Source organism: Chlorocebus sabaeus, chromosome 7, assembly GCF_047675955.1.
Source record: "Chlorocebus sabaeus isolate Y175 chromosome 7, mChlSab1.0.hap1, whole genome shotgun sequence".
NCBI classification, from domain to species: Eukaryota; Metazoa; Chordata; class Mammalia; order Primates; family Cercopithecidae; genus Chlorocebus; species Chlorocebus sabaeus.
This window is the reverse complement of record NC_132910.1, coordinates 53,798,011-53,811,143: the sequence shown is the minus strand read 5'-3', so window position 1 is coordinate 53,811,143 and position 13,133 is coordinate 53,798,011. Positions and strand designations below refer to the sequence as shown.

Genomic DNA, 13,133 nt, shown 5'->3' with positions numbered 1-13,133 from the left:
TTTTAAATCTTGTGTATAAATAAATTTCTTAGGTTAATATCTGCTGCATTTTAGAAAGGCAGTAGGAAGAAGTTTATATAAGTCAAAAGGATTGTTTTAAAGGGAAAGTAAAGGAAAATGTCTGTTAGTGGCTTATTCAAGGTGTGTCAGTTGATTAATTTCCTTTCTCTCGACCGTAAGTCTTATTTTCTCTGTTATGTATTATTAGGGTTTCCTAGTTACTCTAAAAGACTTTCTGTTGGAACAATTTGTTTTTTTCAAGACATAACCCATCTCCAGCTTGTCTGTATTTCTGAGACTTTCAAGAAATGTTGGTTATCATTTTAATTGGTTTTCTGCTAGGATGGAAAAAAAGAGCCAAGTTCATGTACCTGTTTGAAGGGGCCCAAACTGTCAGAAATAGGGACGATTGCCTGGATGATAACGCTCTGCGATGCCCTCCACAATTTCATCGATGGCCTGGCGATTGGGGCTTCCTGCACCTTGTCTCTCCTTCAGGGACTCAGTACTTCCATAGCAATCCTATGTGAGGAATTTCCCCACGAGTTAGGTAAGGAGCTCTGCTCATATTGTAAAAGTCTGCTTACTTCTTGATTTCAATGGAATGAGACGTTTCAGGTGACATGCTCTTAAAAGCCTTCTGATGCACTAAAATGAAGACCTTGTTGGACATTGATGATTATCTTTGATCTCATCCAGAAATTAAAAACAACAAAAACAGAAAAAACCCCAACTATTCACTTGATTTTTTCTTCTTCTTCTAGGAGACTTTGTGATCCTACTCAATGCAGGGATGAGCACTCGACAAGCCTTGCTATTCAACTTCCTTTCTGCATGTTCCTGCTATGTTGGGCTAGCTTTTGGCATTTTGGTGGGCAACAATTTCGCTCCAAATATTATATTTGCACTTGCTGGAGGCATGTTCCTCTATATTTCTCTGGCAGATATGGTAAGAAGCTTAAAATTTGTATTTTGTTTTAATTTAAAATTTGGAAATGAGTATCTGGATTATGAGTTAACTATGGCTGGCCTTCTGCTTTCCGTAGTGCGGAAGGTCTTTCTGTTGTAATTCAAAACATTCCCATTTCAACAGATCATTCTACTTGAGTAGTTTACACTAATAGTAATTTGAAACTGATCCTCATTGGTTCTTTAAAACATAATCATATTGTTTGAAGGTGAAATGATTTGTTTTTGTTGAAGTAGAGATATTTTCCCCTATCTCTATTCCCCTTGTAGCTGGCACATCTTGTCTTATAGTATGTCCCTATAGGACTTTTTCTCCCTCTTTTGTGTCTATGTCACATTTGGAAGAGGAATAACTTATCAGAGTAAATAGCATTTTGTTATTTCAAAGTTCTAAACAGTGACAGCTTTTTGGGTTAAACTAAAACTGGTACACTAAAATTGGTAAAATTTTGACAATATTTATTTGACATAGTATATATTTATATCTGTTCAGTGTCTGTGTCTTTGCATCTGTGTGTGTGTGTGTGTGTGTGTGTGTGTGTGCGCGCGCTCAAAAGAGTGTGCATGGCTGGGTGTGGTGGCTCATGCCTATAATCCCAGCACTTTGGGAGGCCAAGGTGGGCAGATCACAAGGTCAAGAGATTGAGACCATCCTGGCCAATGTGGTGAAACCCTGTCTTTAATAAAACTACAAAAGTTAGCTGGGCGTGGTGGCATGTGCCTGTAGTGCCAGCTACTTGGGAGTCTGAGGCAGGAGAATCGCTTGAACCCGGGAGGTAGAGGTTGCTGTGAACCGAGATGGTGACACTGTACTCCAGCCTGACAACAGAACAAGACTCCATCTCAAAAAAAAAAAAAAAAGAGTGTGCATGTGTGTGAGAGAGAGAGAATATACTGTGCATTTTCAAATAAATCATGGACATCTTTCTAGTAAATGATAATATGGTAGTGTATGAAAATCAAAGACTATTTCTTTTGTATTTGGAACTGGATGTATTACATACATAATTTAATAATTTAATTTTTTTCATCTGCATTCTTACCTCCAAATTATATTTGTCTAGCTCTGTTCATTGTTCTCTGCAGACCCTCAGAAGAGCAAGGATTTCATCTCTTAGAACCAATGCTACATTTATAACTTTTTTCACAAATTAATGTCTCATACTGTCTTATAGTCATTTTACTTTCTGATATAAGAACAGAATCTTATTAGAGTTGCTCAGTTTAAAGAAATAATACTAAGAAATAATACTCATCCTGGAGTGAGCAAAATAGGCACAGTTCAAGGAGCTTTTCCATTCGTGGGGCTTTTCCTCTAGAAAGAGGGGATCCTGAAATTAAACAACAACAACAAGAAATCACACAGATGACTAAATAATTACAAATAATAAAAAATGCTATGAAATAAGAAAGTAGAATATATGATGAGAGATGATAATAAAGGAATCTAGAATAAACTAGGATTGGCTAGCAGAAGTGTTTTAGCAAGATATAAGGTAAAATGTGGATTTAGTCCACTGAAAAATTAGAGAAATACAAGTTCTGGTAGAGGTGATGGTAGGTGTGAAGATTTTGCTGGGTAAACTTGAGGTCGTGAAAGAATGGGATAGGTGAAGCATAGAGAACGGGTAATGGAAAAGGAGAAAGAGAACATAAAATGAGGTAAATTCCATCCCACTGATTGATTCAGTTGGGGAAAAATACTGCTTCAGTACTTTTACTCTTGGTGATGCCTGAAAGAACTAGATACTCCTATTAAGCTATCTGTTCTAAAACCTTTGAACATCCAAAGTAAATGACATCATATCGCCCCTCCCAGCATTCTATTACAGGAGCACCTTGTTTTATTGCACATTGCTTTCTTGCACATTGAAAGCTGTGGGCAACCCTGCCTCAAGCGAGTCTGTCAGTGCTATTTTTCGAATAGCATGTGCTTATTTCCTGTCTCTGTCACATTTTGTTAATTTTTGAAATATTTCAAACCTTTTCATTATTATTATGATATCTGTTTTAGCGATTTGTGATCAATGATCTATGATGTTACTATTATGTTTTAGGGTGCCATGAACCACATTCGTATAGAATGGTGAACTTAATTGACCAATGTTGTGTGTGTTCTGCCTGCTCCCTAATCAGCCATTCTCCCATCTCCCTCTCCTTGGGCCTCCCTATTCCCTGACACACAACAATGTTGAAATTACACCAATTAATAATCCTACAGTGGCCTCTAAGTGTTCAAGTGAAAGGAACAGCTGCACATCTATCATATTAAATCACAGGCCAAAATGATTAAGCTTAGTGAGGAGGGCATGTTGAAACCCAAGGCAGGCCAAAAGCTAGACTTTGTGTGCCAAATAGCCCGGTTGTGACTGTGAAGAAAGGATTGATGAAGGAAATTAAAAATGCTACTCCAGCGAACACACAAATCATAAGAAAGCAAAACAGCCTATTGCTGACATGAATAAAATTTAAATGGTATGGATAGAAGATCAAAACAGCTACAACGTTCCCATAAGCAACAGCCTATTTCAGAGCAAGGAATAATTCTCTTCAGTTCTATGATGGCTTACAGAAGTAAAGAAACTGCGGAAGAAAAACTGGACGTTAGCAGAGGTGTGTTCGTTAGGTTTAAGAAAGAAGCCATCTCTGTGACATAAAAGTGCCAGGTGAAGCCGCAAGTGCTGACGGGAAGCTGCAGAAAGTTATCCAGAAGATCTAAGATCACTGACGAAGGTTGCTACTCTAAACTAATAGATTTTCAGTGTAGCTGAAGCAGCCTTCTGTTAGAAGAACATGCCATCCAGGACTTTCCACACTAGAGAGAAGAAGTCAATGACTGGTTTCAAATCTTCAAAGGACAGGCTGACTGTCTTACTAGGGACTAATGCAGCTGGTAACTTTAAGTTGAGGCCAATGATCATTGACCACTCCCCAAATCCTAGGGGCCTTAGGAATGATGCTGAATCTACTCTGTGCTCTAGAAATGGAACAACACAGCCTGGATGATAACACATCTATTTACAGCATGGTTTAGTAAATATTTTAAACCCACTGTTAGGAGCTACTGCTCAGAAAAATAAAATAAATTCCTTTCAAAACATTACTGCTCATGGACAGTGCATCAAGTCACCTAAGAGCTCTTACGGAGATGTACAAGGAGATGAATGTTGTTGTTGTGCTTGCTAACACAGCATCTATTCCGCAGTCCATGGATCAGTCCATGGAGTAGTTTGGGCCTACAAATCGTATTTTTTCAGAATAATCTGTAAGTCTATAGTTGCTGTAGATAGTGATTCCTCTGATGAATCTGGACAAAGTAAGTTGAAAACTTTCTAGAAAGGACTCATCATTCTAGATGATATTAAGAACATTTGTGATTTGTGGGAGGAGTCAAAATATCCACATTAACAGAAATTGGAAAGAAGCTGATTTCAACACTCATGGATGACTTTGAGGTGTTCAGGGAAGGAAGCAACTGCAGAGGTAGTGGAAATGGCAAGATAACTAGAATGAGAAGTGGAGACTGAAGATGGGACTGAATTGCTGCAATCTCATGATTAAACTAGAATGAATGAGGGGTTGCTTCTTATGGAGGAACAAACAGTGATTTCTTGAGACAGAATCTATTCCTGGTGAACATTGCTGAAATGACATCAAAGGATTTAGAATATTCTACGAACAGAGTTTATAAAACAGTGACAGAGTTTGAGAAGATTGCCTCCAATTTGGAAATAAGTTCTACTGTGGGTAAAATGCAGTCAAACAGCATTGCACACTACAGAGAAATCTTTCATGAAAGAAATAATAAATTGATGTTGCAAATGTCATTGTTGCCTTATTTTAAGACATTTTCACAGCCAGTCCCATCTTCAGCAACCACTACTCTAATCAGTCAGCAGCCATCAAGATGGAGTCGAGACTCCACCAGGAAAAAAGATTACAACTTACCGAAAGCTCAAATGATTGGTAGCATTTTTTAGCAATAAGGTATTTTTTAAAATTCTGGTATATACATTGCCTTTTTAGATATTATGCTATTGCACACTTAATAGTCTACAGTATAATGCAAATACATCTATTGTATGCACTGGGAAACCCGAGAATTCATGTAACTTACTTTATTGAGATGTTTGCTTTATCACACTGGTCTGGAACCGTCCCACACTATCTCCGAGGTATGCCTCTAAGTGACTGTTTTGTGGTTTGCCACAAGATGGCAACAATTATCTAACAATGTATCTGTCTTCTAGTTTCCAGAGATGAATGATATGCTGAGAGAAAAGGTAACTGGAAGAAAAACCGATTTCACCTTCTTCATGATTCAGAATGCTGGAATGTTAACTGGATTCACAGCCATTCTGCTCATTACCTTGTATGCAGGAGAAATCGAATTGGAGTAATAGAAAATGGAAGATGGTGTTGTTAATAAAGGCATTTAATAGATAAAAACATCTCCAAAAGGGATTTTGAAGCTGATCCTATTTAGTTAAAAAGATAATTTTGCTTTCAACTGTAGGTCAAGAAAACTAATTATTGGTGTCAGTCTGTGAAATAGTCCATTATTTGTTGTTAAAAATGCTTCAGAAGGTTTTCAGTGTCAGTCGGAGATGCCTGGTATATAGGAATCTTTGGGAAATACCTATTTTTCAGTATTTCATGCATACTGGATATCACCATGAAGCAAGAGACATGCATTCTATAATCATGTAGACACTCAGACTCGGGAAAATACAAGTTACCTCTTGAAAGCCTTTAAAACTCTATGGTAGGATCAAAGGTTCAAGTGGTTTCAGAGAGGTTTTATTTCAATTAATTTGTTCTAGTGCTTTCAAGAGCAAGTACATCAAAATGTAGAAGGTAAAATGTATGCAACACTAATATAAATGATTCCAAGTCTTTAAAGAGCCAAAGAAAAGAAGATTTCTCACAGCTTTTTGTTCTGTTTTGTATTTCAATTAGGAACTTACAGGATTATTTTGAAAACCGTTCTAAAATAATAGGAGTTAGGAAATTAATAAAGTTTTGCTAGCCCTGCTAAGTTCAGGCTTAGAGACTTATCGCTAAGTGTAAACTTCACAAGATTCACGAAAAGCTGGATAGCTTTTTTTCTGACTTATGTTGTGGTTGCACCCCTCACAAATGGCAGAACAGTATGTAAAGCTGGTAACACCTCAGTTTCAGTGCACCATGTGTTTGCTTTGTGAAGGTGAAGAATATGTTGGTTTAGAGAAAGAAATTGGATGTAATTTTATGCAATTTACTTTTAAAGATGAACATAATTATTTAGCAGAGAATATTTTAATAAATGCAAAACAACAGCTGGACTGCTGTACATCAAGGACTGATTAACTGGAAAACATATGTTCCTTATGTGTGATCGAGAGCCGTTCAGAAAAGACTTCTTTTGTGTTCAGCCTACACTTTTCCATATAGTGGTATACCTTGAAAAAAATTAGCACACCATGGTTATTTTTCTACCTTTTATAAAAGATAGAGCCTGTTTACTCATTTAGAAGATAGAGAAAATTGGTCTAAAATTGAACATCTTAGATTCACACTCCCAAGTCACTTAAGGAAAGATGATTTAATGGTGAGGAAAATGATGGACAAAGCCCAACAATGATCTCAGGAATTACATTTTCCAACAGACCAAAAAATGTTTTCACGTAGCAGCAATGCAGATTTGGTGAATATTTAATATATATTTTAGTATATATTTCACTTTATGAACTCCAATTAAAAATTGTTTGACCAAATAGTAAACACCTTTTGAAACCATGCATTGTGTCATTTGTTATTTAATATGGGTCCTGTTGAGTGACTACCATGTATCTGGTATTATGGGGGAAAGATATAAATAGGAAGTCAGTGATGTGCTCAAACTGCAAATCTAACCCTGCCATGGCTTATTTCTATACCAGTTGCTTAGCATGGCCAACCCGAGAGTCCACTATTTTAACAGTCCCTGAATAGCGGTATGATGATTTCTCATTGCTTAGTAGGGCCCTACCTAGTAGACTGTTTCTGATTTACCACATCTAAAAGGGTTTATTTAATGAGGTGCTTAAAGTTTTAAAAGGTGAACTAGTTGAGAAGAGCCAAAACAGCACCACGAGTTTACCAGACAGTTAACATAGGTGTATCAACAGCTGATTACTGATGGCCTGTGCCAGGGGAACATTAACTGCCAGTCTGTCCTCCATACTCTGGTTGGCATCATCTTCCTTTAGGTCTCACTTTGGAGACCAGACTTCTGTGTTCATTTAAGGTCCATTACAGTAAAGAGGTTCTTAACCCTATAATAAATAAGATTCTCCAACACTGATGTTACTACAGCTTCTTTCTCACTGATACTTTGCCTTCCATACAACTGTGGGTGGCAATGTCTGTGTTGGATTGCTTTCCCTTGAGCTTCCTTTCTGTGCCAGGTATGCACAAGGTATTCTCTCATGGCCATTTCTCTTCCATATTGGGAATTTCCAATTCTGGATGGTCCCAGAATCAGTGAGTTAATGAGTAAGATTTCAGGCAAGCTAAGGCAGCTGGATAAACTGAAGACTTCAAATACTTGTTTCATTAATTCTAAGACATGCATTTCCCCAAATGGTATGCTGTAATCACCGACAGCCGGGTAGCATTGTGAAGGTAGTTATACGTGCCTGAATATGAAAATCATCTGTTGGCAATCTGGTAATGCTAAGAAAATGCCAGTAGCACTGTGTTTAGGATTCAATGGTGTATGATAACAGGGGATTATCTATGTTAGGTTTACTTTCCTTCTTATAAAAGTGTGGAAGGAGCAGTGCAGGACTGGCATGGCAGTTCCATGGTGGTTGGGAACCCAGGCTCCTTTGATCTGTCAGCTCTGCCATCTTTAGCTTGTGACTCCCACCTTCAAGATTGCTTCATGCTCTAAGATGGTTGCTAGAGATTCAGCCTTAAGGTCTAAATTCTACATAGCCAGAAGGAGTAATGGGTAGAAAGGCAAAAAGTTCACACCCAGCTCTTCATCCCTCTTTAAGGAGCCTCCAACAATCTCCACTTGTGTTCAACTACCAGTATTGATCACATGGCCATACCAATCTTCAGGAGGAGCTGAGAAACATTGCTTTCAGCTGGATACACTACCAGCAATAAAATCAGAATTCTCTTACTGAAAAGAAGCCCCGAATGGATGTCGGCTGTCTCAGGTACAGACAGGCTTGTATCAGTTTAATTCAGAAACTTATGACTCCAGATTGTTCTTATGCAGCCAGTTTACGAAACTGCTTTTTGTAGGGATTCTCATGACTTGTTTCAGATCAATCCCTTGTCACTTTTAACTATTTTAATTCTACTGGTCCGTCTGAGCAGTTTTGCCTAATAACCAGTATTATTCTTTACACACTTGTACTACTTGTCTTTATAGTTTCTCTGTCTTAACCTCTTGCGAGTAGTATTTATTTACCTTGAAGAAATCCTATGTTTTTCACAGGATGATCTAAATTCTAAGGAAACGGAAACAAAACTCTTTTTCTATGGACTTTGATCTTTCTGTTTAAAGCTCTTCTGATTACTGGAGCCATATCCAGAACTATGAAACTAAGTACTATTAGCACATACTGGCAAAAATAAATGTAAAAAGCCACTTATTTCTCCCCCTGCCCCATGTGGGTTATTATAGCTAGTCAGTACAAGAAAAGTCGAATCTGAATAGTTGATCATCTGATTCTTGTAGATAATTAAATGGGCTACTGGTGACATCAAATCTCAACTTCATTTACTTTGGATATATACAGTAAGAATACCAAGAAAAAATTTTAATGAGTAGGGCTTGCATGTTTTAAAGTTTATACAATGGCTTAATTCCTTCTGCAGTGACTGTGCATGTTATCCCTACAACAGTATAGACCAACTAGTAGTAAAACCCCAATGAGGCAACACGTGGATAATTTATTGCCATGCTTATGGTCACCAGCAGGATGTTTGCTTAGGGGTCATAGGAAAGAAAAATAAAGATGGAAAGTTATGGAAATCTTGGAAGAATTCAAAAAGGAAATACTTCCTTCTCTCAAAAAGCTGAGGAAGTTTATAAAACTTGTTCAGTCTGTATTTTGTGGCAAGCTCCATTAGCAGACCTCACAGACACTGCGGATGGTGTCAGACTTCCAGGAAATAGGCTCAGAGGAGGGCTGCAAAGTTCCTTTGCAGGTGAAGTGAGGAGAGTTGTTGCTACCTCAGCTTGACCTTCAGTCCTAGAGTTTGTTGGGACAAAGGGTAGTTGAATATTCCCTTGGTCTAGTGTGAGCCGAGTGGTGTATAAGATCTGGTTTGGAATAACTTAAAATCTTGTGTAAGAGGGGTACTATCTTGAAAATAGAAGAAGGTCACTACTGAGTGGACTTCTGGAAAACCAAGGACTAAGTCATGTGGGGCAATTGGAGAACTAGATTATATCACTTGGCAGGAGCCCCTCTGAAGAATCCCAAAAGTGCCTATACGAGAATGGTTAGTCTTAAGCATTTGTCAGACAGCATTAAGCCACATTTTGACAGCATCTGTCAAGTATAAACGTTTTTATCCCCTCTTCTTTCCTTCATCTAAGCGCTTAACCCTGGAGGGGCCAAAAGCCAATTAGCAAACAGTGGGGAGTGAGGAAATAGAAGGATTCCTTCTCAGAAGTCTTACCTTTGAATACAAATTGAATTACGGATTGATGCATTGGATTGGACACTTTCTATAATTAACTTGAGACTATGTGTCTTCAAGTGGTTGTAGGATTTTATATTCCCCCAAAGTCCTGTGTCAGAACAGCCATTGTGCCACCCCAAGTTTCATCCAGGGGTAGGAGAAGGGCTAGCCAGTCCTTCTCCCCCAAGAAGACTTACAGGGACAGTGAGGAACAAAATTAAAGTTGTTTAGTTACTCCTGTGAGAACTGCATGTTAATATACTGATTATATCTGCCCTTTAAAAATTAGTACTTACAACAAACCTGTGAAATGGGTTCTATTTTTAATACTAGGCCAGTCGGCAGGTGAGAAGTTGCAAAGGAACCACATGCTCATGGCTGCAGCCAGGCAAGACCATGATCAAAGCCCTCCCACCCACACTGCTGACCTCTTGCAGCAGATGCAAACAGCAGGAGAGCCCCTTCCTCTTATAGTATCCCTCCAGCGCCCTCTACTGAGACAGCTCAATATCCTGCTCACTGTAATGGATGGGTGCTAAGGGAATTCTATTCATTATGACAGAGCATGTATTTAGAGTGAATCTGGAGTTCAGCGGCAGTAAGCTGATAAGTGGCACAGGGAGACATTACTCTGTGACAAATGACATCATTCTGTGGTGATGGGACTTCGTGTATTTGCTATGTTGGGGATATAGACTTTTCAACTTTACAGCGTGGGGATCCACTCTCTACTCTTCTGTATCCTTCCCCAGAGACTGACCCACATGGACCTCAATGGGTATAGCCAAATGGAGAACTTCAACAAGAGACTGGAGGAAGTGAGGAGAGAAAGGATAGAGTATCAATTTCCTTGACCATCCTCCTATTGGGTATCCTTGGGCTGCCTGTTTTGCTCAAGAAGGCCTGCTCCAGAGGAAAACTTCTTAAAATATCTGTGGTGAAGGCCCAGCATGTTTTCCTTATTTCCAATTTATCAGTAGCTGGCACTTCTGTAAATAGATAGAATTGAAAGAAATTACTAGAAAAATGATATACAATTAAAAATGAAGACATAGGCCAGGTGTGGTGGCTCGTGCTTGTAATCTCAGAACTTTGGGAGGCTGAGGTGGGCAGATCACGAGGTCAGGAGTTTGAGACCAGCCTGGCCAACACAGTGAAACCCCCTCTCTACTTAAAAAAAAAAAAAGGAAAAAATTCGCTGGGGGTGGTGGCAGTCACCTGCAATCCCAGCTACTCAGGAGGCTGAGGCAGAAGAACTGAACCCAGGAGGCAGAGGTTGCAGTGAGCCAAGATCATGTCTCTGCACTTTAGCATGGGTAACAGAACAAGACTCTATCTTGGAAAAAAAAAAAAAGACATAGAAAATCCAACCCTATTTTTACTATTAGATAAACCTCATTTTTTATTAGACACAATTATTCTGTGGAATTGCTGTTGAAGTTTATAAATGCTTATTCTCAATTTCTGTACCTAGTTCATCTAAAAAACAGTTGCTGGGTCAGCATCTGCCTGTGGATTCCCCTCCTTTGATTTTGGTGCCCGCTATCTCTCTGTCCCTTTGGCCTAGGGGTAGTAACAGCTCTGCTGTCTTCAGCCCTGCATTCATGTAGCATCACTTGTGGTTTCCCTGTACCCCAGTTGAATGTTTTTAACTAGTCCCTTTGTAAATTAATGGACCTGCCTCACCTTATCCTCATTTGAGCATGGCGGTTGTTTGTTTCCCTTGTGGCTGTGATTGATCAGCAGTAAATGTCTTATTCTGGAAGAGGAGGTGACTGTGTGAATTTGGCAGGAGAAAGAATACACTACAACTAGGTAGATGGGAGTGAAGTTGCTACTCACTGAAAGCAAGGAGAAAATTTATGGGGATGAAAGATGGAAAGAAGTCATTATCATTAAATGTTTTAGGGTAACAAGATGGAATTGGGTTAGATTAATTTGTATGAATAACTATGCATACAGAGAAAAATATCTAGGATATTTTGAGAGACTAGTTATAAGTGGACTTATCACATTTCTGGCAGATAAGAATCTTTTGACTAGATAAAAGACTGTAACCAACTGTCCGACAACACGTCCTTAAGCATCAATCATCACGTATTTTTAAATAAAGACATAGATTTCTTGATGGGGAAGAATGAATACATTTTTATGACTGTTTATTGAACTGTTTATGCCCTATGGGAATCTTTCTCATGTAGATGTATCTGTAGGTCACATTCCCTCACTTAAAGCATACTATGAAGTGCTACGTGGAATATCTGAGTGAGAACACCGGGATGGCTGCTTGTGACCATATTGCTGAGACGTTCCATTCATTCACAGCGATGCTTATATATAGACAATGTTTTTTCTTTGAGAGTCATTATATGCTAACTTTAATGGTGTTACTCTAATAATTATGTATGAGCTTGTTAATGAACTGGGAGACATTGATTTTAGAAGCCTTAGAAACTGTGGAGGAAGGTGCTTCATGTGGATCTTTCTACTTTTTGTATCTTTTGTGTCTCCATGAAAAAAATCTTTTAATTTGTGAAAAGTAAGCCTCAGAAATCATGTCTAAGCATTTTGTAGAAGGATGCATGTGAGATAAAGCACCTGCACTGTCATAGCAATCCTTTGGTGTTTTAAGATGAAAAAGTTCAAAGCATTTTAGAATAGTCATAAAGATGACATTGTGTAAGTTAGGAGCTGGTTGTCCTGTTACTTTGTGGTGACAAAACTGGTGAAAGTGGTATTATGTTTGGATATGTTTGGAGCAATGCACTTCTGTTGATTGTTCCTGCCTACCTTGACTTCTGCACTTCTCCATGTAAAAGCTTCACTCTTTCTTTTAGAAACTGGTTTCTCCCAACCCCTACTGAAGATTGTCAACCAATGCACTTAACCTCACCCATTAGCCACAAGCTGGGCAAGTCACCTAGTCTGGGTCAATTGTAATCTTTACACAGAAACTTCTAAGGATGTGGAGAACCAAAGCTCTTGCCTCTTGTATTTGACACCAGAGCTGCTGGTGGTCATGTTGCTGGCACAAGGAGAAACCTGGGAAAATGAGACGGATGCTGAGAAAAGAGTAGAAGCTATGGGGACTGGATGGAGAGTTGTTGTGTTGTCCTTGGTTCCAGTTCCTGACATCCTTAATACTTTTCAGTTATTTTTCTTTAGTTCCTTCAATTTTGTAAGTTACCCAAGTTATTCTAATATCTTAGTAAGTCCTTTTTGGCTTTAACTAATTTGATTTGGGTTTCTGTTTCTTGCAATAAAATTTTTCTAATTAATACAGCAGTTAAATATTGAGATATTTATTTCAAACAAAATTCCCAGCTCTTGAATTTAGCACAGTTCCTCAGCACTTTCTGGAACTCCACTATCAATGTCGGGAGTCAACTTCCTAGGCAGAGTATAGTAAAATCTCTATTATGTTCCAGTAGTGGGGAGTAAAAATCTTTCAAAACTCGAGGATAATTTCTATTTATTTTTATTTCACTTTGGAA

At 38.5% G+C, this 13,133-nt stretch overlaps 1 protein-coding gene across 4 annotated transcripts in view; it reads left to right on the top strand.

Annotated features, from left to right (window-relative positions):
* SLC39A8 (solute carrier family 39 member 8) overlaps positions 1–12,906 on the top strand; it is a 91,651-nt gene extending 78,745 nt beyond the window's left edge. For 3 of the 4 annotated variants that reach the window (XM_073017516.1, XM_007999402.3, XM_007999403.3), the window contains exons 7-9: positions 343–550; positions 765–949; positions 5,220–6,747. In XM_073017516.1, the coding sequence (XP_072873617.1) occupies positions 343–550; positions 765–949; positions 5,220–5,369 (543 nt within the window). In that variant the 3' untranslated portion in view covers positions 5,370–6,747. Of the gene's footprint in view, positions 1–342; positions 551–764; positions 950–5,219; positions 6,748–8,686 lie in introns of those variants that run through there. The other variant, XM_037990326.2, reaches the window with a different exon arrangement.
* Positions 12,907–13,133: the final 227 nt, after the last annotated feature.